Source organism: Salmo salar, chromosome ssa09 (assembly GCF_905237065.1).
Source record: "Salmo salar chromosome ssa09, Ssal_v3.1, whole genome shotgun sequence".
NCBI classification, from domain to species: domain Eukaryota; kingdom Metazoa; phylum Chordata; class Actinopteri; order Salmoniformes; family Salmonidae; genus Salmo; species Salmo salar.
The window spans coordinates 31,293,978-31,320,361 of record NC_059450.1 but is presented as its reverse complement, the minus strand read 5'-3'; the positions used below and the strand labels follow the sequence as shown (position 1 = coordinate 31,320,361).

General features: G+C 44.5%; 3 protein-coding genes across 4 annotated transcripts in view; 2 read left to right on the top strand and 1 right to left on the bottom strand.

Moving 5' to 3' along the window:
* Positions 1-11,148: 11,148 nt before the first annotated feature.
* Positions 11,149-13,891, bottom strand: gjb9a (gap junction protein beta 9a). Of its 2 annotated transcripts, none has more exons than XM_014211197.2 (2): positions 13,716-13,891; positions 11,149-12,585 (listed from the first exon to the last, which is right to left on the bottom strand). In XM_014211197.2, exon 2 carries the CDS (start codon positions 12,574-12,576, stop codon positions 11,767-11,769), a length of 810 nt encoding a protein of 269 aa, XP_014066672.1. In that variant the 5' UTR covers positions 12,577-12,585; positions 13,716-13,891; the 3' UTR covers positions 11,149-11,766. The 2 variants fall into 2 exon arrangements, with proteins under 2 accessions (XP_014066672.1, XP_014066673.1); XM_014211198.2 differs by having other exon boundaries at positions 13,711-13,885.
* Positions 13,892-14,710: 819 nt separating this feature from the next.
* Positions 14,711-18,615, top strand: ptp4a2a (protein tyrosine phosphatase 4A2a). Its single transcript, XM_014211150.2, has 7 exons — positions 14,711-14,878; positions 15,371-15,499; positions 15,767-16,295; positions 16,538-16,630; positions 16,862-16,992; positions 17,163-17,237; positions 17,790-18,615. The coding sequence occupies exons 3-7, from the start codon at positions 16,200-16,202 to the stop codon at positions 17,899-17,901; spliced, it is 507 nt and encodes a 168-aa protein (XP_014066625.1). The 5' UTR covers positions 14,711-14,878; positions 15,371-15,499; positions 15,767-16,199; the 3' UTR covers positions 17,902-18,615.
* Positions 18,616-18,821: 206 nt separating this feature from the next.
* Positions 18,822-26,384, top strand: part of ppp1r13ba (protein phosphatase 1, regulatory subunit 13Ba) — a 42,492-nt gene continuing 34,929 nt past the window's right edge. Inside the window, exon 1 of the mRNA XM_045723588.1 lies at positions 18,822-19,646. The gene's annotated coding sequence lies outside the window, so the exon portion shown is untranslated. The remainder of the gene's footprint in view (positions 19,647-26,384) is intronic.

The window sequence follows — 26,384 nt, the reverse complement described above, 5'->3', positions numbered from 1 at the left end:
GCTCCGTCGGTTCCCTCTCCCAGCACCACCGCTCCGGTGCCTATGGAGCTGGGAGGTGCTGCGCTCAGGGAGGCCGGAGCAGGGCTTTCACGTGTACCATCTGTGGCCGCAGAGGTTACACTTCCGGTCGGTGCCGGGTTGGTTCCTCTGGGGGTCGAGGCAGCAGGCAGGGCACTCTGGCGTCACCCCATGTGAGCCTGCACCACTCTCATCCAGAGGCCTCTGTTGTACACCTGTATGTGCATGTTTACTTTCCTGAGTTTTCCCCGCATTCCCAGCATAAGGCGCTCGTCGATTCAGGCGCAGATGGGAATTTTATTGACAGAGCATTCGCCCATAGGTTAGGGATCCCTATTGATCCAGTGGTTAGGCCTTTCCCAGTTCACGCTCTGGACAGTCGACCATTAGGGTCCGGGTTGATTAGGGAGGCCACCACTCCCCTGTGCATGGTGACACAGGGGGGTCACGAGGAGAGAATCAGTCTCTTCCTCATTGACTCTCCTGTGTTTCCCGTGGTACTAGGCCTTCCCTGGTTAGCTCGTCATGACCCCACCATTTCATGGCAACAGTGGGATCTCACAGGGTGGTCGTGAGAGTGCTCGGGGAGATGTTTAGGGGTTTCCGTTGGTGCTACTAGGGTGGAAAGTCCAGACCAGGTCTCCACCATGCGCATTCCCCCAGAATATTCCGATTTGGCTCTCGCCTTTTCTAAAAAGAGGGCGACTCAATTACCACCCCATCGTCGGGTGGATTGTGCGATAAACCTCCAGGTAGACGCCGCACTTCCCAGGAGTCACGTGTATCCCCTGTCATAGGCGGAGACGGCGGCTATGGAAACATATGTCTCCGAATCCCTGCGTCAGGGGTACATTCGGTCCTCCACTTCACCCGCCTCCTCGAGTTTCTTTTTTGTGAAGAAGAAGGAGGGAGGTCTGCTACCGTGTATTGACTATCGCGCCCTAAACCGGATCACTGTGAGGTACAGTTACCTGCTGCCTCTCATAGGCACAGCGATTGAGTCAATGCACAGGGCACGCTTCTTCACCAAACTAGACCTCAGGAGCACGTACAACCTGGTGCGTATCCGGGAGGGAGATGAGTGGAAAACAACATTCAGTACTATCTCAGGGCACTATGAGTACCTTGTCATGCCATACGGTTTGATGAATGCTCCATCAGTCTTCCAAGCCTTTGTAGACGAGATTTTCAGGGACCTGCACGGGCTGGGTGTAGTGGTGTATATTGATGACATTCTGATATACTCCGCTGCATGCGCCGAGCATGTGTCCGTGGTGCGCAGGGTGCTTGGGCGACTGTTGGAGCATGACCTGTACGTCAAGGCTGAGAAATGTCTGTTTTTCCAGCAGTCCGTCTCCTTCCTAAGGTGCCGCATTTCCACCTCAGGGGTGGAGATGGAGAGTGACCGCATTTCAGCCGTGCGTAATTGGCCGACTCCCCCTAAAGGAGGTGCAGCGTTTTTTAGGGTTTGCCAATTACTACCGGAGGTTTATCTGGGGTTTTGGCCAGGTAGCGGCTCCCATTACCTCACTGCTGAAGGGGGGTCTGGTACGTTTGCGGTGGACAGGGCTTTTGGTCACCTAAGAGCTCTGTTTACCTCGGCTCCCGTGTTGGCCCATCCGGATCCTTCTTTGGCGTTCATAGTGGAGGTGGACGAGTCTGAGGCTGGGATTGGAACCTTGCTCTCTCAGCGCTCGGGCACGCCACCGAAGCTCCGCCCCTGTGCCTTCTTCTCGAGGAAGCTCAGCCCGGCGGTGTCACGCCCTGACCATAGAGAGCCTTTTTATTCTCTATTTTGGTTAGGTCGGGGTGTGACTAGTGGGGGTGTTTCTATCTAGGTGTTTTATTTCTATGTTGGCATGGTATGGTTCCCAATCAGAGGCAGCTGTTTATCGTTGTCTCTGATTGGGGATCATATTTAGGCAGCCATTTCCCCACTGTGTTTTGTGGGATCTTGTTTTGAGTTAGTGCATGTAGCACCTCTGATGTTACGGTTAGTTGTTTGTTTCCTTTTGTTTTGTAAGTTTCACTAAATAAAATATGTGGAACTCAGAGCACGCTGCGCCTTGGTCTGTCTCTCCACACAATCGTGACAGGCGGAGCGAAACTATGATGTGGGGGACCAGGAGCTGTTGGCTGTGGTTAAGGCTTTGAAGGTGTGGAGACATTGGTTTGAGGGGGCTAAACACCCTTTTCTCATCTGGACTGACCACAGCAACCTGGAGTACATCCGGGCAGCGAGGAGACTGAATCCTCGTCAGGCAAGGTGGGCCATGTTTTTTACCCGTTTTGTGTTCACCCTTTCCTACAGACCAGGTTCCCGAAATGTGAAGGCAGACGCACTGTCCCGGCTGTATGACACAGAGGAGCGGCCCATGGATCATACTCCCATACTCCCATACTCCCGGCTTCCTGCCTGGTAGCGCCGGTAGTGTGGGAGCTGGACGCGGACATTTAGCAGGCGTTACGTGCAGCGCCTGCTCCCCTCCAGTGTCCCGCTGGGCGTCTGTATGTTCCGTCTGCTGTCCGTGACCGGTTGATCTACTGGGCCCACACGTCACCCTCCTCTGGTTATCCTGGGATCGGTCGGACGGTGCACTGTTTGAGTGGGAAGTACTGGTGGTCTACCTTGGCCAAGGACGTGAGGGTTTATGTTTCCTCCTGCTCGTTGTGCGCCCAGTGTAAGGCTCCTAGGCACCTGCCCAGAAGTAAGCTCCACCCCTTACCTGTTCCACAACGGCCTTGGTCGCACCTGTTGGTGGATTTTCTTACCGATCTCCCCCCTCACAGGGTAACGCCACGATTCTGGTTGTTGTGGATCGTTTCTCTAAGTCCTACCATCTCCTCCCTCTGCCCGGTCTCCCTACGGCCCTACAGACTGTGGAGGCCTTGTTTACGCACGTCTTCCGGCACTACGGAGTACCTGAGGATATAGTGTCTGATCGAGGTCCCCAGTTCACTTCGAAGGTCTGGAGGGCGTTCATGGAACGTCTGGGGGTCTCGATCAGCCTTACCTCGGGGTTTCATCCTGAGAGTAATGGGCAGGTGGAGAGAGTGAACCAGGATGTGGGCAGGTTTCTGTGGTCTTATTGCCAGGACCGGCCGGGGGAGTGGGCAGCGTTCGTGCCCTGGGCCGAGATGGCTCAGAACTCGCTCCGCCACTCCTCCACTAACCTCTCCCCCTTCCAGTGCGTACTGGGGTACCAGCCGGTTCTGGCGCCTTGACATCAGAGTCAGACCGAGGCTCCTGCGGTGGACGACTGGTTCAGGCGCGCGGGGAGACATGGGACACCGCCCATATTCACCTCCAGCGGGTCGTGCTGTGCCAGAAAACCAGCGCAGACCGTCACCGCAGTGAGGCCCCGGTGTTCGCACCGGGGGACCGGGTCTGGCTCTCGACCCGAAACCTGCCCCTCTGCCTGCCCTGCCGGAAGCTGGGCCCGCGGTTTGTGGGGCCATTTAAAGTCCTGAGGAGAGTGAACGAGGTTAGTTACAGGTTACAGCTTCCCCCCGATTACCGTATTAACCCCTTGTTCCATGTGTCTCTCCTCAGGCCGGTGGTGGCTGGCCCGCTCCAGGAGTCTGAGGTGCGGGAGGTTCCTCCGCCTCCTCTGGACATCGAGGGGGCCCTGGCGTACTCCGTTTGCTCCATACTGGATTCGAGGCGTCGGGCGAGGGGCCTTCACTATCTCGTGGAGTGGGAGGGGTACGGTCCGGAGGAGAGGTGCTGGGTTCCGGTGGAGGACGTGTTGGACCCTTCAATGCTGCGGGAGTTCCACCGTCTCCGGCCGGATCGCCCTGCGCCTCGCCCTCCGGGTCGTCCCCGAGGCCGGTGTCGGCACGCTGCTGGAGCCGCTCATCAGGGAGGGGGTACTGTCACGACTCCCACCGAAGTCAGCTCCTCTCCTTGTTCGGGCGGCGCTCGGCGGTCGACGTCACCGGTCTTCTAGCCATCGCCGCTCCACCTTTCATTTTCCATTTGTTTTGTCTTGTTTTCCCGCACACCTGGTTTACATCCCCTCATCACTCTACGTGTATATTATCCTCTGTTCCCCCCCATGTCTGTGTGTGTAATTGTTCGTTACATTTATTGTGTGACGCGGCAGGCTGTTTTTTTCCGGGTATTGTTTTGAACCCGTGGTATTGTATTGTACATTATTTGTGTGACTAGTGCGCTATTCGCTTTTGCCTTGGAGTGTTGTGACGCTGTTGCGTCCGACTGATTTGCTTCTGCCAATTAAAATGTGCCTGTTCACTCATCTCTGCTCTCCTGCACCTGACTCCAGTTGACCAGTTGCACACCCAATCTGACAGTATCTGAATACTTTCCAAATGCACTGAAAATACTACAGTATTCACTGTTCTCTGTAGTCTTTTTTGCAGACTAAAGTACAGTTAATACTACAGTATTTACTGTTATATACTGTAGTATTTACAGGTAACTATAGTATAAATACTGTGGTAAAAGAAAACTGTAGTATACACCATAGTAATTAATGTAGTGTTTTTTGTGGATTGTTGTGTACTGCAGTATTCACCGTTTTTGTGAACTGTACTATACTGTAGTATTTACTGTTGTGTTTTAGCGGACACTACTGTAGCATTTACTATAGTGTTTTTGTTTTATTATAATTGACATAGAAGTGGAGGCTTTCTCCTTCTGGAAACCTATTGGTGAAATACTGAAAGAGCACATTAGAGAATAAAGAAATGAAATTTTTTCAGATTAAACATGTTAATTTTCTCACATTTTTTTTTTTAAAGAGTATGTGGGGGGTGCATGCTGTGTGCTTGTTTCTACAGTGTGATATGTAGCCAGCTGGGACACTGCATGAGTGGGTGTAGCTGAGTGGGTGAATCATGCAGTAGAATATCTGCCAGGTGCTACACTTGTTGAATCGACATTGTTTCCACGTCGTTTCAATGAAATAACGTTGAACCAACGTGGAATAGACGTCGCTGCCCAGTGGGATCAGACCATACTAGAATGAGGGACAATAAGCAGTGTAAGCCATGGCAACGAGAGAGCACTAAAGGAAATGGTTATTGTGGTTCGATGACAGAGGGAAGAATAGAGTGAGGGAGAGGGTGTGTCGATAATGGAGAAATGGATTTGTAGGAGGGAAGTACAAGTAAAAGGGTAACAGGTGTCACTTATGTAACGTTAAGGCAGGCAATGTGCTGTGCTGTGGACGGAGTGTGCTATTTTAGCTGAGAGAGAGAGACAGTGTGGGCTGAGGCTTTAGAACACAGACGGGGGATAGAACCAGTGAGAGACAGAGAGAGAGAGAGAGAGAGAGAGAGAGTAAAAAGAGAGGATTTCAGAAAAGGGAGAGCTTTTGAATTGATCTGTTTAATAATTTTTGTTGTAGCTTTTGAACCGTGCAAAGATTGTTGTGACCTTTTGAATTGTATAAAGGTTGTTGCCTTTATATCGTGTGAAGCATACAGCAGGAAAAGGTTATTGAATTCTATAAAGGTTGTTGCCTTTTTATCATGTAAAGCATACAGCAGGAAAAGGGTTTTTGAATTGTCTGTGGTGGCGATGCAAATTCCTTTTTGTTGAAGAGTGAGAGGTGATTTCATTTGCATGGTGTTCTGAGTGAGTGAGGTGAACGTTGCACATTTCAAAATGACTGAGAGTGGGTGTCGTTGCTTTTGTTATGGCCATCAGCCTTTGAGTCATGAGCACAATACATATTCAATTGAATAGGTTGGAAACAGGTTTCCCTTGATATTCTATACTTCAATTTTCATTGGGGCCTAGACCTGACCTAGCCTACTACTAAGCCCTCTACATAGAGTTAGGGGTTATGGACAGTGCCTTAATTATTACAACAACAAAAAATATATTGCATATATATCTTACAAAATACACACATTTTCACTCCTGTATGCATTTGGACAGTGAAGCTAAAATTCTAAATCTGACTCTATACATATTGGTCATATGAGGCGACAGTACAGAATGTCACCTTTTATTTGAGGGCATTTTCATACATGCAGTATCTGTTTTACCGTTTAGAAATTAAAGCACTTTATGTACCCACAGTAGTCCCCCCATTTGAAGATGTCATACGTATTTGGACAAATTCACTTAAAGTGTATTCAAGTAGTCAAAAGTTTAGTATTTGGTTCCATATTCATTGCACACTATAACTACATCACGCTTGTGACAACAAACTTGTTGGATGCATTTGCAGGACCGGATTAAGAAATCATAGGCCCCGGGGTTACAAAACCTTCTATGGATTATATGTTTAGGGCCACAACGCAACAAGCAGTAGCCTATATTTGGCGCACATGCTGCCCAAACTGCAGCCTTCCTGACACTTTATGTTGGTGTTTCCTTCATTTTGGCAGATACCTGTATGTGCTTGTGATAACAAAAATATGTTTTATAAACTATTGATCGTCTGTGCCTAAATTATATGTTGAACATTTAGAGCGGGCTTCTGTGGTTGGAAAATTATATTATAATAAAATCAAAAATGTAAGTAAATCAAATGTATTTATAAAGCCCTTCTTACATCAGCTGATGTCACAAAGTGCTGTACAGAAACCCAGCCTAAAACCTCAAGCAGCAAGCAATGCAGGTGTAGAAGCACGGTGGCTAGGAAAAACTCCCTAGAAAGGCCTGAACCTAGGAAGAAACCTCATCAGGCCAGGTAGTCCTGAGGCATGGTCCTAGGGATCAGGTCCTCCGAGAGAAAGAAAGAAAGAAAGAAAGAAAGAAAGAAAGAAAGAAAGAAAGAAAGAAAGAAAGAAAGAAAGAAAGAAAGAAAAAGAGAGAGAGAATTAGAGAGAGCATACTTAAATTCACACAGGACACCGGATAAGACAGGAGAAATACTCCAGATATAACAGACTGACCCTAGCCCCCGACACATAAACTATTACAGCATAAGTACTAGAGGCTGAGACAGGAGGGGTCGGGAGACACCGTGGCCCCGTCCAACAATAACCCCGTACAGGGCCAAACAGGCAGGATATAACCCCACCCACTTTGCCAAAGCACAGCCCCCACACCACTAGAGGGATATCTTCAACCACCAACTGACCATCCTGAGGCAAGGCCGAGTATAGCACACGAAGATCTCCCCCACGGCACAACCCAAGGGGGGGGGGCTACCCGGACAGGAAGATCACGTCTGTGACTCAACCCACTCAAGTGACACACCCCTCTTAGGGATGGCATGGAAGAGCACCAGTAAGCCAGTGACCCAGCCCCTGTAATAGGGTTTGAGGCAGAGAATCCCAGTGGAGAGAGGGGAACCGAGACAGCAAGGGCGGTTCGTTGCTCCAGTGCCTTTCTGTTCACCTTCACACTCCTGGGCCAGACTACACTCAATCATAGGACCTACTGAAAAGATGAGTCTTTAATAAAGACTTAAAGGTCGAGACCGAGTCTGCTTCTCTCACATGGATAGGCAGACCATTCCATTAAAATGGAGATATATAGGAGAAAGCCCTGCCTCCAGCTGTTTGCTCGGAAATTCTAGGGACAGTAAGGAGGCTTGCGTCTTGTGACCGTAGCGTACGTGTAGGTATGTACGGCAGGACCAAATCGGAAAGATAGGTAGGAGCAAGCCCATGAAATGCTTTGTAGGTTAGCAGTAAAACCTTGAAATCAGCCCTTGCCTTAACAGGAAGCCAGTGTAGAGAGGCTAGCACTGGAGTAATATGATCACATTTTTTGGTTCTAGTCAAGATTCTAGCAGCCGTGTTAAGCACAAACTGAAGTTTATTTAGTGCTTTATCCGGGTAGCCGGAAAGTAGAGCATTGCTGTAGTCTAACCTAGAAGTGACAAAAGCATGGATTCATTTTTCTGCATAATTTTTGGACAGAAAGTTTCTGATTTTTGCAATGCTATGTTGATGGAAAAAAGCTGTCCTTGAAACAGTCTTGATATGTTCGTCGAAAGAGAGATCAGGGTCCAGAGTAATGCCGAGGTCCTTCATAATTTTATTTGAGACGACTGTACAATCATCAAGATTATTTGTCAGATTCAACAGAAGAGCTCTTTGTTTCTTGGGACCTAGAACAAGCATCTCTGTTTTGTCCGAGTTTAAAAGTAGAACATTTGCCGCCATCCACTTCCTTCTGTCTGAAACACAGGCTTCCAGGGAGGGCAATTTTGGGGCTTCACCATGTTTCATCAAAATGTACAGCTGTGTTGTCCGCATAGCAGTGAAAGTTAACATTATGTTTCCGAATGACATCACCAAGAAGTAGAATATATAGTGAAAACAATAGTGCGGAGCCTAAAACGGAGCCTTGAGGAACACTGAAATTTACAGTTGATTTGTCAGAGGACAAAACAGCCACAGAGACAAACTGATATCTTTCCGACAGATAAGATCTAAACCAGGCCAGAACTTGTCCGTAGACCAATTTGGGTTTCCAATCTCTCCAAAAGAATGTGGTGACTGATGGTATCAAAAGCAGCACTAAGGTCTAGGAGCACGAGGACAGATGCAGAGCCTCGGTCTGACGCCATTAAAAGGTAATTTACCACCTTCACAAGTGCCGTCTCAGTGCTATGATGGGGTCTAAAACCAGACTGAAACGTTTCGTATACATTGTTTGTCTTCAGGAAGGCAGTGAGTTGCTGCGCAACAGCTTTTTCCATTTATTTTTTTATAGGAATGGGAGATTCGATATAGGCCGATAGTTTTTTATATTTTCTGGGTCAAGGTTTGGCTTTTTCAAGAGAGGCTTCATTACTGCCACTTTTAGTGAGTTTGGTACACATCAGGTAGACAGAGAGCCGTTCATTATGTTCAACATAGGAGGGCCAAGCACAGGAAGCAGCTCTTTCAGTAGTTTAGTTGGAATAGGGTCCATTATGCAGCTTGAAAGTTTAAAGGCCATGATTATATTCATCAATGTGTCAAGAGATATAGTATTAAAAAACTTGAGTGTCTCCCTTGATCCTAGGTCCTGGCAGAGTTGTGCAGACTCAGGACAACTGAGCTTTGGAGGAATACGCAGATTTAAAGAGGAGTCCATAATTTGCTTTCGTCAAAGAAGTTCATGACTATATCCCTGCTGAAGTGAAAGCCATCCTCTCTTGGGGAATGCTGCTTTTTAGTTAGCTTCGCGACAGTATAAAAAATATATTTTGGATTGTTCTTATTCTCCTAAATTAAGTTGGAAAATAGGATGATCGAGCAGCAGTGAGGGCTCTTCGATACTGCACGGGACTGTCTTTCCAAGCTAGATTCAGGAGTGAGCCCCCTGGGCCCAGCCCCTGACTCACACAATTGACCAGTCACCTTTATTTATTTTGTAGTTTATTTAAAACAAATTATTAATCAGTTACCCAATCAAGGTAGGCCCCCCAAGTTACCCATGTGGGCCCCCTACCTCCTCTCCTCATCTGACAATTAGCAAAGCGGCAGCAGGCAGTAGCAGGCTGTCTACACTCATTGAGAGCGGACTCCTGAATCTTCCTATGGTTAGTGGTTGAAGTGAAAGAATATATACTATATATATATATATGCCCTATCGGTCTAACACCTACTCATTCAAGGGTTTTTCTTTATTTTTACTATTTTCTACATTGTAGAATAATAGTGAAGGCATCAAAACTATGAAATAGCACATATAGAATCATGTAGTAACCAAAAGAGTCTTAAATAAATCAAAATATATTTGAGATTCTTCAAATAGCCATCATTTGCCTTGATGACAGCTTTGCACACTCTTTGCATTCTCTCAACCAGTTTCACCTGGATGCTTTTCCAACAGTCTTGAAGGAGTTCCCACATATTCTGAGCACTTGTTGGCTGTTTTTCCTTCACTCTGCGGTCCGACTCATCCCAGACCCTTTCAATTGGGTAGAGGTCGGGTGATTGTGGAAACCAGGTCATCTGATGCAACACTCCATCACTCTCCTTCTTGGTCAAATAGGGTGTGCAAAGCTGTCATCAAAGCAAAGGGTGGCTACTTTGAAGAATCTCAAATATGAAATAGATTTTGATTTGTTTAACACTTTTTTGGTTACTACATGATTTCATTTCTGTTATTTCATAGTTTTGATGTCTTCACTATTTTTCTACAATGTATAAAATAAAGAAAAACCCTGGACTGAGTAGGTGTGTCCAAACTTTTGACTGGTACTATATATATATATATATATATATATATATATATGTACCAGTACCAGTATATATATATATGTCTTTTTTAATTGCTGCCTCGTGCCTGGGCCAAGGGGCTACAGCACCAGTAAGCCCCTGCATTAATCCGATCTGTGCATTTGCAGTTTGTTTTGGATTGTGTTTTGCCCAATAGGAACTGAATGGTGAATAATGTCTTGTGCCATTTTGGTGTCACTTTTACATTAATATGGATGCTACCATGGTTATCTATAATCATGAACGAATTGTGAAGTATCCTGCTTGGCATCCGACCGCAAGGCGTTACAGAGGGTAGTGCGTATGGCCCAGTACAAAACTGGAGCCAAGCTCTCTGCCATCCAGGACCTCTATACCGCACGGTGTCAGAGGAAGGCCCTATAAATCGTCAAAGACTCCAGCCACCCGTCATAGACTGTTCTCTCTGCTACCACATTGCAAGCGGTACCGATGCCCCAAGTTTGGAACCAATAGGACCCTGAACAGCTTCTAACCCTAAGCCATAAGACTACTAAATAGTTAACCAAATAGCTACCCGGACTGCATTGACCCGCTTTGCACTAACTCTTTTGACTCATCACATATGCTGCTGCTACTGTTTATTATCCTGTTGCCTAGTTACTTTACCCCTACCTATACAGTATGTACATATCTCCAACAATAACCCCGTACCCCTGCACATCTACTTGGTACTGGTACCCCGTGTATATAAAGTCATCGTTACTCATTGTGTATTTATTCCTTGTGTTATTATTTTTCTATATTTTTCTCTCTGCATTGTTGGGAAGGGCCCGTAAGTAAGAATTTCACTGTTAGTCTACACCTGTTGTTTACGAAGCATGTGACAAATAACATTTGATTTCATTTAATCTTGGGAATGGTGAGTAGTTATCATGTTTTGTATAGCCTCTGTAACTTTCTCACCCATCATTTTTCATGATTCCTTCATGATTTTTGTTAATCATTGCATTATCAGGATTCATTTAGAAGTGTTCACAAACATCTCATTTACTCACTTAGAAATACAATTATCATTCATTATTAAGTTTCTATTGGACAAAACATAACACACAACCTAAACAAACTGCAAATGCATCCAACAAGCTTGATGTAGTCATTGCCTGCTGGTAATATGGGACCAAATGCTAAACTTTTGACTGCTTTAATACACTATAAGTGAATTTGTCCAAATACTTATGACGTCTTCAAACGGAGGGACTAGATATATAAAGAGCTTTCATTTCTAAGCGGTACATTCTGTACTGTCGCTTCATATAAACTACTGATCTCAAATCCAAAATGCTCCAGTATGGAGCAAAATGTACAGTTAGTGCAGTCATCTTAATATATCTAGGTGGGACAACCAGATATCTCAGTCATAGTAAGTATATTTTTCCTCCATAAAGTAGCTACCCCCAAAGTCAGTGTAATATGGATTTACATTTTAGTCATTTAGCAGACGCTCTTATCCAGAGCGATTTACAGTTAGTGCATTCATCTTTAGATAGCTAGGTGGGACAACCACATATCAAAGTACATTTTTCCTCAATAAAGTAGCTCTCAGCAAAGTCAGTGCTATGTGCACCAAAATCAAACGGATCAGGACTACAGACTTGTGGCAGCAGCCTCCTCTGCCTTCTTCTGTCTGCTGATGTTCTGCTGGCTCCCAATAGTTGGATCTACCCTGATATACAATGACCTCGGTGGAGCGATGTTGGTCACCTCATGGCACTCAGCGAAGAGAAGTCTCTTGTTGGCCTGCCGTTCTTTGAGCACCTTCTGTAACCGCTTGCCCAACAGATAGAACATCTCCAGGATGCACATGAAGATGCAGATGGCTGAGGAGACCACCATGAAGATGGTGAAGATCTTCTTCTCTGTGGGCCTGGATATGTAGCAGTCCACTGTGTTTGGGCAAGGCTCCAGGGCACACTTGGAGAGACGTGGCATGTCATAGCCGTGGTAGATATAGTAGAGAATGTAAAGGAAGGCTGCGTCAACCACAGCCTTAAAGATCAGGCTGACCAGGTAGGTCCACCACAGGCCTCCACGTTTCTTCCCTGGGTTGGCGTACAGGTGAGAGCCCTGGTGCTGGGAAGCGTACTTTGAATCCTTCCCCTCGCGATACTTGACGTGAGCCATGACCATGAGAGATGGACAGGTGACGAAGATAAGCTGGAGGGCCCACAGGCGGATGTGTGAGATGGGGAAGATGCTGTCGTAACAGACGTTGGTGCAGCCAGGCTGCCTGGTGTTGCACACAAAGTCCTTGCTCTCGTCTCCCCACACACGCTGGGCGGCAACCACGAACACCATGACACGGAACACAAACACCATGGACAGCCACACACGGCCAAACACAGTGGAGTACTTGTTGACCCCGCTGAGTAGGCTCTCTAGTGCTGACCAGTTCATCCCTGTGGCCTGTCAACACAGAAGTCAGTCACAAGGCAAAATGGTCACACACAGGGTTAAAACAAATCTGTCATAAATTAAATAAATACATAGACTAAACCTGACCACAAAGACACTGACATGACCAATCTTCAATCCTTTTCAGTGCAGTTAAACACATTATTTTCTGTGTGATGGCATTAGTTCTCGCTTGCTACTCTGTGAGTCTTCACAAAGCAGTGTAGGCATTGACATTACTAAATTCAACACTAAAATGTCCATGTAGAAACCACACCTAGTTTATTTACAATAGAGGAAGTCCATTTAGTTAAATAATTAAATTCTTGACTCATCATTTCATGAATCTAACAAGACCTAAATGGCCTACAGTATGTGTATATGTTTTTGTGTTACATCCTCTTTAATTGGTCCATGGAGATTAAACTAATCTACCTTTTGATAGGATTTATCCGCTCTAAATGCTTTTAGAGCTTCGAAGCACAGCAATCAACTTTGAAACTGTAGGCCTTACGGAAATAAAAAACAGAACACCTACTTTTCCATAATGTCAGTAATGACGCCATCATGTAAAATGATACCATTGTATTTTATGTCTCCCACATCCACTCAGACTATTAATTATATATTTACTTTTAGAGCGTAGGCTTGTATTTGACAAGTATTCAGTATTCCAGATCGTGATTGTATTTTATTTATTGATTCATTATTACCAAAGTCTTTGCAACAACAGTACTTGCCAGTAAATGGTTATTTAAATGTGTACAGAGATATTGCTATGTTGGTAGAAAGCAAAAGTGCGTTATCACTACATTCACATCACTGAACAAACAGACGGTGATTGATTTGATGTACTTATAATATAAGGTGTCTTTCAGCGTACTAAAAGGCGTATGTCAAATAAAATGTATTATTATCATTATTATTAAAGACATGTTAAGCACCTTGAGTATAGAACACCTAATGTGTAGAGATAATAAACATACAGTAGGAAACAGGAACGGCTCTTTGGTACAGAGCCTCTACTGTGTCAGGCCTTTCGTACCCCCGGGTCTCTGAATTTTAAGTTAATTTCTCCTCAATTCCCTAAGACAATATAGTTAAGACATGCGTTCATTAAAGTAGGCTGAAAATTACCTTACTTGGGATATGAACTGGGATCAGAAAAATGTAAATATTCCAGCGGAACAAACACAGCAGGAATCTATCCTCAGGTGTCTCTCTCTCCTTTCTCAGAACTCCTGCCTGTGTCACATGGAAAACTACCGAGCGCAAACAGCCTAGCCTACCAGCCCCAGGTGTGTGAGGAGTGAGGACTGTATACTATTGGCAGTGGTGTATTTTTTCTACCTGCTAAACAAAGGGTGTGTGTTTATCTATTCATGAGGACTCAAGGAAACCACACAAGAACAGACCTGTGAATCCAAGCCCACTACCTGAGAGAGAGAGAGAGAGAGAGAGAGAGAGAGAGAGAGAGAGAGAGAGAGAGAGAGAGAGATGGCTGTGGACTGTGAGAGCATCATAGGTCTACTGTAAGCAGTAAGACTAATTAGGCATTTCACACATGTGGAATCCTAAGATTCAGTGGAGGCTTGAGGGAGAAGCTATAGGAGGATGGGCTCATTGTAATGGCTGGAATGGAATTAAATGGAATGGTATCAAACACATCAAACGTATGGAAACCACATGTTTGACTCCGTTCCATTTGTTCAATTCCAGCCATTACAATGAACATGTCCTCCTATAGCTCATCCCACCAGCCTCCACTGTTAAGATTGCGTAACACAGAATGATGACCTCTATGGCATTTTTTTAAAAATGTTTTAAATGTAACCTTTATTCAACTAGGCAAGTCAGTTAAGAACAAATTGTTATTTACAATGATGGCCTATTTAGGCCTATTTCATTATCGCAAATCGCTATGGCAATTAATGCATCTACTAGATTTCTTGTCAAGGCAGACTTTCTTTGTATAGTGTCTTTGCCGTCAGACTTGCTCAAACATGCAATATCCTCTATCACCATCAAGGTCTATCATTGAATTAACATGGAATAATCCCCCAAAAGATGTTGTATTCTTTCTCCAAATGACTGTGTGACTCCCTCTAGTGTTGAGAACCTGAATGAAAACGCTCACTGTATTTTATTCCAACACACACGTTGACGTCACGTACGTCACGTGGTATAATACCAAGCCGCTAGCAAGCTAACGCTTTTTAGCACTGCTGTCAACAAACGGATATGTTGCTTTTTTCAACCAGTCTTTCATCGAATTTTCATTGAAGACGTCAATCATCAGCTTTTTGTAAGTAACTAGCTAGTTACCTACACATCCGGCACGTCATTGTTAGCTAGCTAACGTTAGTTTGATCTGCTGCGTTGCCAACGTGCTAGCTAACCTAGCTTGACTCACAAATACTGTGGCAAATGGCTAATTTATTAGATTAACCTCGGGCAAGCTAATAACTAGCTCGCTATGATGGCTAAATGCGAGTGCTTCTGGAATAGCTACGTGTATAGCTATTACTGCATCATGTATAATATGTAATCATTGCATTTACTGTATTGAACAATTCTTGCCAGAGAGACAGACAGTGATAGAGGGACAAAGAGAGAGAGCTGTAATGTTTATAAATAAATGGTATTGTTCCCCGTCTATGAGCTGAATGAAACCTTAATGTAATGTAAAAAATGTATTTCTATTGTTACTACAGTACGTTTAGGCTTCGCAGCATTGTTCCTAAACGTGGCTTTAATGTATACGCTATATGATTTAGCCTAATGCTTTGTTTTACAGGTCAGGAGCTCTTTGTGAGCAGCAGGAGCCCTAGGCTGTGCCACTGTAGAGAGAAGAATCAATGGTGTGCAGAGTTGCCACACCGCCTTGTGCACGCTGGATGAACGCAACGTTACTCAGCACACAACGGTTGGTTTGTTACACCCATTGATTTTCTCAGTGTTATTCAACATGTTAGGCCTATTTCATTATCGCAAATCAAAATAACATGAGACGTGTAATACAACGTGACAGACATGACATCGTATGGAGTCTTTTATATAGCCTGAATTGGTTCAGTGCTGTGCCCTATCCTAATTTGCAACTAGTCTATTACATGTTAGTAATTGGGCTGTGTTGCTGATAAAACCATTCCTCCCTGTGACTGCTACCTTCCTGTGAACTATATGTTTTCAGGCAGCACATTTATGGCGTTTGTGAGGGTGCCGCACTGTGGAGACTTTTGCCAGGCACAGCACCAGCACCTGTGAGCAGCCTGCAGCCAAACATATGAAGAAATACCCCACCAGAAGTCGACCAGTACTCCTGGAGAGAGAGAGGCTGATATTTCTCCAAGTATATGGCTTGGATTGAGCTAATCCAGCCACTAAACAACCACTAAATAATTCCTGAATGGGCTAGTTGGGATTTAAAATCTAAAGGGATACCCCTTTTCTTTCTTTTGTTTCCTTTTCATATTCCACTTTTTATTTACTTTCGCCCCATTCTCCATAGCCTATATCTTTCAATAACCACCTTTATACCCAATCTAGCTACCATTGTGGAGTACTTTTCTCTACTACTGTACTGTACACCCTCTCCTGGAAGACTGCCTTCTCTGTCTGTCAAGATGAATCGCCCCGCCCCTGTTGAGATCTCCCATGACTGTATGAAGTTTCTGATCACCCACAATCCCACCAACTCCCAGCTGGTGAAGTTTATAGAGGTATGGTATCATTGACTCCTACTAATACATATCCCTTATGCTTTGCATTTACATGAAGCATTGTGTTATTTGGTTTATAGAGTTCTTATACGGTTCCTAGGCCGTCATTGAAAATAAGAATTTGTTCTTAACTGACTTGCCTAGTTAAATCAAGATATGTTAAACCATATTTGGAATGAACTGAAAAACAAAGTGTGTTGAATGATTACTTACTAAACTAAAATCTATTATGTCTATTATAGGATCTGAAGGCTTTTGGAGTGCAGACACTGGTCAGAGTGTGTGATGCCACTTACGACAAAACCCCTGTGGAGCAGGAAGGCATCACTGTTGTGGTGAGACAACCGCTCTGTTCTGCCACTATCTTAACCGGTTACACCTTCAAATTTGGTTGGAGTTGATTGAGGCATTTCTGTTCCAATTGTAGTTGTATCTGCATGACATCTAGACCTGTCCTTTTCCTAATGATGGAGGAAGCATGAAAGCATTAGGCCTATCAATTACCCTACCTAATCAACTAATCCTTTTACAGAGCCTAATACCAACCATATGTACTCTCCAAACAGGATTGGCCCTTTGACGATGGTTCTTCACCCCCTGAACAAGTCGTTGATGACTGGCTCAACCTCCTGAAGTGTAAATTCAGAGAGGAACCCGGTTGTTGCATTGCAGTGCATTGTGTGGCGGGGTTGGGTCGGTGAGTTGTCTACATATTGTATCTTCTCCTTCCTTCGAATGTCTGCTAGCCACCAACTCAAAGCAGTGTTTAGTGAATGTGGTTATTTAGTGAAGGAGGGGTATTTTATATTACACCAACTTTCCCATCTCTACAGTACACTTGATGTGATTGATATAATTTCTCCCCAGAGCCCCAGTCCTGGTAGCGTTGGCGTTGATTGAGTGTGGGATGGAGTATGAAGATGCTGTTCACTTTATAAGACAGTAAGTTATATAATAATTTGGTGGGTGCTTATAATTTGTTCTATTTCATACATGTTCACGTGTGTATTATGCATGTGTGAATTGGAAATACGTTTTTATGCATACCCCATTCCCCCTGAGACACCCTCGGAGAGTGGGGCCACGGCCAGGGATCAGCTGTTATTGACGGCGACCCTGGAGCAATTAGGGTTGAGTGCCTGGCTCAAGGGCACATTGGTAGGTTTTTTATCTAGTTGGCTCTGGGATTCGAACCAGCAACCTTTCGGTTACTGGCCCAACGCATTTAACTGGGAAACTACCTACTGCCCACAAGTTCTCTACATTGATAATATTTGGATACTTCAACCATTTTTATGAATACTAATAAATGAATAATTTTCATAAATTATCAAATCTTCTCGCTACTGTGATTAAAAATGAAGATGATATAAGTTATGAGGTGATTCCTGAATACGTCAGTGTGACATTTTAAAATGCCATCAAAATGCCAAATCATAAAAACCATCAGAAATCATCAAAATGCCATCATTTTGTCCGTGTTTCTTCTCTCAGAAAGAGACGTGGAGCCTTCAACTCAAAACAACTAATGTACCTCGAAAACTACAAGCCCAAGATGCGTCTCCGCTTCAAAGATGCTAATGGACAAAATTGCTGCATTCAGTAAGAAGATAAGCGGTATTGTCAAGATTTACTCAACAAAGAAACTGACTACTATAAGAAAAGTTATTGATTATATTCAAATAATAAAAAAATATACTCAAAGAAAAAAAAGTTATTGATTACCAGTCTAAATAGTAACATTTAATTTGATCAAAGTAAACAATGTGAAAAGACCAGTTAGAGATTAATCTGAGTTGTTAGCACTGCTGTTTTCCTCAACTACTGTAGTGATTCATTAAAGCAAGATGTTTAAAATTGTTCCTTGTTGTTGGTGGTGTGATCATGTATGAGTTGTGCAAAGGCTGAAATCTGTTTTTGTTTAACAGCCTTTGATAGTATTACATATTTAAAAAAATAAGATCATCAAGGAAGAGCACAAATCTGCATAAATACTGTATTTACCTGGTATTTCCTACGAAATTCTGTGGTAGAAATGAATTATAACTTATCTCAACATATTTGGGTAACTGCCTGGTACCAAATGGGGATTGCTGTATTTGAATGACTCATGAATCAACATGTAATTTAGGCCTATAGGTATTACCGTTGTATTACCATTTACCATGTAATTTCAGAGTAAATACCTTAATTGTATTTCAGTTTTTGTGCTGTAAATAAGAGTGTAACGTGATCATGTTTTGGATGATGAGCACCACCACTACAATATGTAGGCCTACACACATTAGAAAACCTCAATAAATTAAGTTAATACAATTAATTTGATGAATTCATGTTTATTTATTTTTTGTCAGACCTGAAAGATCCAATGAATCGTTTCCGTCCCCTGCAACTAACTGTTTAGCGACATGATTGCAACTCCAACAACTATTTTCACAGCACGGACACAAGATGACACTGACGTTCCATATAAAACTGCATCATCCTTTTGAAACGGCTCATATGAACAAAGTTGGCATAGATGTGTGAAAGCAACTGGGTTGAAGGAAGAATGCTCTGGTAGACTATTACATTCATCAGTATTTTGATTATAGTCCTAGTTAGGAATATAATTATCAGAAAATATAACAGTAGAACTACAGTCGGAGAGTTTTCTCCCCCTGTCATGGCGTTTGTAGCTGCGGTAGGAAAGTGGGTTGCATTATCTTGTGAATTTAAAGCTGTTCTAGTTTGATGTAGCTTGTCGAGACCAGGACGAGACCAGGGGCTGATAATAACTACATAGATTTTGCAACGAACGTCATAATGTGACTATCCTGGCTTGAAAGTCCAAGTAACATTGTTGGGGTTGGAATGGATTTGATGTCACATTTTCTTGATATGAGGCATAAATTACTTTAGAGCGTTTGGGTTAACATTTTCAGTATTATTTCACGGATAACCATATAAAAGCAGCTGTCTTTGCTACAACAGCATTTTAGCGGACTTGTCCTGGCCTTGGATTATACTATTTATTCGAGCGCGCGGGCGGTCGAAACCTCTAAAGGCAGTCGGCGAAATGTGGCATGAACTTTCAGTCGCTCAGCAGCAAACTCACCGAAACAACATGCCTCCCAACTATGCTGTGTGATGTTCAGTGATTATTGCGTGCCGTGACCCACTTTGCCCTCAGCGTCTAGTTATGCCTGCATCGCTGTGGGACCAAGTGTCGTTACTTTAGGACCATTACATCCGATTCTGGAGAGGGACGCACTCGACCATACCGACCAGTTATTCGGACCAGAGACAGAGAGTTTCTCCAAGAGATTGGCTGGGATAAACATTAATTGACTGACTAAAATCATGACGCCGGTAAGTAAATAAAAACAATCGGATAGTTTTAGAAGTCTTGGAAATAGATATTGTGGAATGAACAGATGCCTGTGGATAGCTTCGAACAAATGAGCTCTTGTATAAAATAAAACCCGTTAATTTGAATAGAATTTACATATGGATTTTGAGTGGTGGGTGAGCTACAGTACTCCCATCAATGAGAGATGAATATGAAGCGGAATAAGGCAGACTTTTAGGGTAGCCTAGGGAAGATCCCCACACAATAGTGACAGGCAATACTTGTGGTCACCCACCCAGTGACGCACATTCACCAAGACCTGTAACCTCCCTGTCAGTGTCAGTCGACCAGTAACTGTTGTCAGTGTAGGGAAGTACACACACACACACACACACACACGGCTCCAACATGGATCTCCTCATGCCTGTTAATTGGCTTTTGCTCATTGTCCTATTTTCGACTAATATAATTAGTGAGGCATTGTAGTGGGTTGAAAGTTTCACAACTGCTTTATTCACACACCGCAAATATTCCATTTGTATGTTCTTTATCATGTCTAGCAGGGCAGTCCTATTTCTCCCTCAAACCCCTCTTGTCGTCCCTGTACTGCAGAAGCCTCTTTTCGATGCTTCACAGTAACCCCCCCATTACCTTTATTTCCACCCAGAGTTGATACTACCGCTCTCATAGCTATTTAACAGACACCGGAGTTTAGAATTTGGGTAGAATAGTCAGGAAAGACACAGCTAATGGACTGTGTTGGACATTCATCATCATTGGGAGTTAGTGTTTTAAACATCACAGTTATTAGCATATACTCTACTGTAGTACAACGCTGGTGTTTACGAGGCAAAGATCAAGTTCAGAGCCCTCTATTCACTCGGCTCAGACCAAGTGGAGTTAACTGACTGATATTGATTGTGAACCATTTTGTACTCTCCCATCTCATGACTTGACCAGTAGCCAGTTGTAGGCTTACAAAGACTTAGCCTGTTTAATTTACTGACTTACTGTTGTTGTTATAGTGAGAGTCCTCCTCAGCTCTCATTAGTGTAAGTGAAGCCATGCATCACTGTGTGGTCGAGCTGCTGTTGTTGTTATGAATCCCGCCATGCCATGTGCCATTTGTATTGATGTGCCTTTCCGTGTTAGGGTCAATTACATTTCAATTCAGTCAGTTCAGGGAAGTACAGTGAAATTCCCATTACAACAGAGGAACATTTTGTTTTGAATTGGAATTTCAGTTTACTTCCTGAACTTACTGAATCGAAATGGAATTCAACCCAACCATGATCTCTCTAGACTAGAGGATGAAATTAGTGGAAGAACATGGATCATTCTGTGCTGGTCTCTGTGAGCTGCTCCTAGGCAGGGTCCCATCACATCTAAGAGCTATAAATCTGATCCAGAACATACTGGGTTCAGATCCACCCATTCAACCTCTTGCCTTTATGGTAAACACTCGCCCCAGTTCCCTGTCTATGTGCAAACCCACTGGGCATGTATGTCAGCAGTGTGAATGGGAGGCTGTCAGCTCCATTGAATAGACTACAGATGAAGTGCAGTGTTTACAGCTATGTCCTGTGTTTAACTTCAACAATCTCTGGAAGAACAGGATTTTAGCTCTTTTAGTGGTGCCAGGCAAGCCCGTTCCCCTACACAGTGGTTGCTATGGACAATTTATTGACTGTTCTGTGCTGCACAGGGGAGCCAGCTAGCCAGGACACTACATCAGGTGTTGGTAGGTCCAGAGTGTGTCTGACTCTGAAACATCAAACTGTCTGCATTCTGGTTTCTTATCTCTGTTGTCTGTCATGGAAGTATGGGCTCTGGTTAAAAGTGGCACATTATGTCTTCCACCCAACAGACACGTTGCAAATCCATCCACTGATAAAGATATACTTTATCTGAAAATCTCTTGAATGATTTGTATTCCTGTACATGTGGTTTGTTCGATGCCCCAGGGGTATTCCTTTTAAAGGGAGCTTAAAATACACTTTGTTTATAAATAACACACACACACAGACACACACACAGACACAGAGAGAGAGGACTGTCTTTCTCTGTCTGCCTGGTATATGAGGTCTGAGTAACAGGGTAAACTGTGCATCACAGGCTCTCCAGGCAGTGGCTCATCAGTCAGCCCAGCTCCAGGCCCACTGCGACAGCACCTGGTTTGTGTCCTCAGATGTGTTATTGACAAGGCCCGGGGTGTTGCTGGCACAACCGTTAGATTTGGGCTTCATTGGAATCAGCCAGCACAGATCCATCTCGTCACTCCGCAAACCGAATATCAAGTGAATTCGAAAAGATGGGATGGCATCATTTGTTTTCTACTATGGAATAATTTCCTATCAGCCTGTCTGAATGTTGTTTCTCCTCTCAGCAGGCTTTAGTTGTGTTGTTGCTAGGTTGTTTCTGTTTGGAATGGTACAGATGTGGGATCTTAACGTAATCTGTTTCTCACAGCAGTAAATAATCCTGCAGCAACAGGAAATGTGAATTATTGTGTGGATTATAATTAATGGACATTTTTGTAGGACAAATCCAGTCTGACATTTTATAGTAAAAATTACAAACTTTAGAAGCCTTTTATATACCTTGAATGCACTACAAGTTTGCATTTCCTGGAAATTTACTGCAACAACAGGGTGATCAAATTTAAGATTCTACACCTGTAGTTTGAACAAGAAGTGTGTGTGTCTGTGTGTTGTTTAGCTGGATGTTAATGTGCCCGTGGTCAGTGAGTGTCCTGTTCCTCCTATAGGTGCCCTGTCACAGTGATATCCTGGTCTGCTTAGTGTCACCAGGTGCCTCTTATTCCTCTCTGCCTCACACAGCCTGTTCCTTGGGAATCTAATTCTGAAGATGGGTGGCCTCATGATGTTACGTTATGTTATGGCTTCCAGTTGAAGCTCGCATCCGCTACAAGACCATGGTGATTGCCTACGGAGCTGTGAAGGGAACGGCACCTCCATACCTTCAGGCTCTGATCAGGCCCTACACCCAAACAAGGGCACTGCGTTCATCCACCACTGGCCTGCTGGCCCCCCTACCTCTGAGGAAGCACAGTTCCCGCTCAGCCCAGTCAAAACTGTTCGCTGCTCTGGCACCCCAATGGTGGAACAAGCTCCCTCACGACGCCAGGACAGCGGAGTCAATCACCACCTTCCGGAGACACCTGAAACCCCACCTCTTTAAGGAATACCTAGGATAGGATAAAGTAATCCTTCTAACCCCCCCCTTAAAAGATTTAGATGCACTATTGTAAAGTGGTTGTTCCACTGGATATCATAAGGTGAATGCACCATTTTGTAAGTCGCTCTGGATAAGAGCGTCTGCTAAATGACTTAAATGTAATGTAAATGTTACCCCGGGCCTGGCTCTGGCTGCATTTACCAGCACACACACCCTCACCCTGGTTACGCTCCTCACGTTCACTCTGACACCCCAACCCCTATCCTTCTACTGCCTGGTGTCACACACACACACACACACACACACACACACACACACACACACACACACACACACACACACACACACACACACACACACACACACACACACACACAAGCAGTGAGTGAGTCTCTTAGCCCTGCAGGTCCGTCTGTTTGCCTGTGAAAATCCTCTCCCTCCAGCTCTATGAAGAGGTTCTTCAGCATGGTGCAGCACAGCCTGGTCAGTGTGACCAAGGCCTGGATCCACCAGACGGTATGTCCCGGGCCGCAGCCACAGGAGAAAGAGAACAGGAAGGCACAGGTGCCACGCAGGGCAGCTAAGGTGAACGGACGGGCGGACAGACAGGGCTATAGCAGTAGCACTGGACAGACTGGAGCCTGACAGGGAGGTGGGCGCTGACCCTGTCCTGTCCTGTCTTGCCGCTGTCCTGTCCTGCCACTATCCTGTTCTGCCGCTGTCCTGTCCTGCCTCTGTCCTGTCCTGCCGCTGTCCTGTCTTGCCGCTGTTCTGCCTCTGTCCTGTCCTGCCGCTGTCTTGTCCTGTCCAGCTTTGACTCTGACTGCCCTTATATACTACCCACCACTGCGACCTGTATGCTCTCATTGGCTGGCCCTCGCTTAATATTCGTCGCCAAACCCACTTGCTCCAGGTCATCTATAAGTCTTTGCTAGGTAAAGCCCCGCCTTATCTCAGCTCACTGGTCACCATAGCAGCACCCACCTGTAGCACGCGCTCCAGCAGGTATATTTCACTGGTCATCCCCAAAGCCAACTCCTCTTTGGACCGCCTTTCCTTCCAGTTCTCTGTTACCAATGACTGGAACAAATTGCAAAAATCACTGAAGCTGGAGTCTTATATCTCCCTCACTAACTTTAAGCACCAGCTGTCAGAGCAGCTTACTGATCATTGCACCTGTACACAGCCCATCTGTAAATAGCCCACCCAACTACCTCATCCCCATACTGTTATTTATTTTTTGCTCCTTTGCACCCCACTATCTCTACTTGCACATTCATCTTCTGCACATCTATCACTCCAGTGTTTAATTGCTAAATTGTAATTATTTTGCCTCTATGGCCTATTTATTGCCTTACCTCCCTAATCTTACTACATTTGCACACACTGTATATAGACTTTTCTATTGTGTTATTAACTGTATGTTTGTTTATCCCATGTGTAACTCTGTGTTGTTTGTGTCACACTGCTTTGCTTTATCTTGGCCAGGTCGCAGTTGTAAATGAGAACTTGTTCTCACCTGGCCTACCTGGTTAAATAAAGGTGAAATAAAAAAATGTAAAATAAATGTGCTGTTGCTAAAAATAGAAAATGGCATCCAGAGCTGGCTAGGAGTCATTTTGGGAAGCTGGAGAGTGTGATTATATGTTTTTAAGTTGTTATGTATTTGCGCAAGTTTAAGAGTTTGGTGGGCTGTTGATGTTTTTTTGTTAGTTAATGAGTGTAGTTCAGGTGAGGAGATCGGAAAGGCACAGTATGTATGTGGTTGAGGACAATGTTTCTGGTGCATATGAATGCGTATTGTATCTTGTTGTACTGTAGGCATGTGTGGTGTCTTTTTGTAGATTTGAAAAGTTACCTGACTGTGTGGGATTTTGTTATGAATGTTAACATGGAGTAGGCTGTTCAGTGTGACTGAGTGTTTAATACTATTAGGCAGAGGCTAGTTTAGCCACTCTAGCTCTTTGTGTCTGGTTGCTGACCTTTCATTGAGAGACAACAGCAGCTCTGAGCAGGTTAAGGGACGCAGGACAGAGGAGATCAGAGATGCATGCTTACAAATTGTTGCTTTTTGGAAACAGAATATTTAGCAGTGATGATGAATTCAGGACTGGTTTGGGTTTTATCACCCTCGGCTGGTTTTTGTTTGATTCTAAGCAGCCCCTATATAGTCAAGGCTACAGGCCAATCCCTAGGGAGAGAAAAATAAATTATCCTTTTCCCTCACAGTGAGGGGACAATAACCTTACCTTTTTGGATTTGTTTTTGCTCTCTCTCTCTCCTGGTGTATGTTTTCACTTGTCACCCTGTGGGCACACGTTTACAACCGCCATAATCAGATTATTATAGCTCGCTCAGGGTTGTAAACTGAGCCTTACAGAATTCCTCCTCTCAATCTGTCTATCCCCATCCTTGCGTGTGGCAGGGAGAGATTACCTTACATTGTGGACGGGACGTGCAGCTCCGTTTCAGGGCTTGTCTCGGTCGGTGTGTCTGTGGTTTAGACATGTTTATGGGGCTGGGCTGAGCCTTCCGCAGAGGGCTCAGTGGTTTATACAGGCCAAGGGACCAGTGTCAGGCAGCTGTGGGGTATAAATACCTCTGTCTATGTCTATCCTGGTGGACGATTCTGTTGGACAGGGAGGAGGGGGTGGTGACATTGAGAGAGACACATTTTTTAATTCTGCCACACAAATTTGCAGATTAACCCACATTTCCGTTTACAACAGATTGTCAATCTGGAAATGAAATCACCGCCTAGTTTAACTGCAAGTCATATTTATAAATGTTTTTGTAAAAGCCTCATGAGCACCAACATGTAAAAAGCCCCATGACCACCAACATGTGAAAGGACCCATGACCACCAACATGTGAAAGGACCCATGACCACCAACATGTGAAAGGACCCATGACCACCAACATGTGAAAAGACCCATGACCACCAACATGTGAAAGGACCCATGAGCACCAACATGTGAAAGGACCCATGAGCACCAACATGTAAAAGGACCCATGAGCACCAACATGTGAAAGGACCCATGAGCACCAACATGTGAAAGGACCCATGAGCACCAACATGTGAAAGGACCCATGAGCACCAACATGTGAAAGGACCCATGATCACCAACATGTGAAAGGACCCATGAGCACCAACATGTGAAAGGACCCATGAGCACCAACATGTGAAAGGACCCATGACCACCAACATGTGAAAGGACCCATGATCACCAACATGTGAAAGGACCCATGAGCACCAACATGTGAAAGGACCCATGACCACCAACATGTGAAAGGACCCATGAGCACCAACATGTAAAAAGCCCCATGACCACCAACATGTGAAAGGACCCATGACCACCAACATGTGAAAGGACCCATGAGCACCAACATGTGAAAGGACCCATGACCACCAACATGTGAAAGGACCCATGAGCACCAACATGTAAAAAGCCCCATGACCACCAACATGTGAAAGGACCCATGACCACCAACATGTGAAAGGACCCATGAGCACCAACATGTGAAGTTCAAAGGAGAATTTCAAATGTGATGTCAAATGG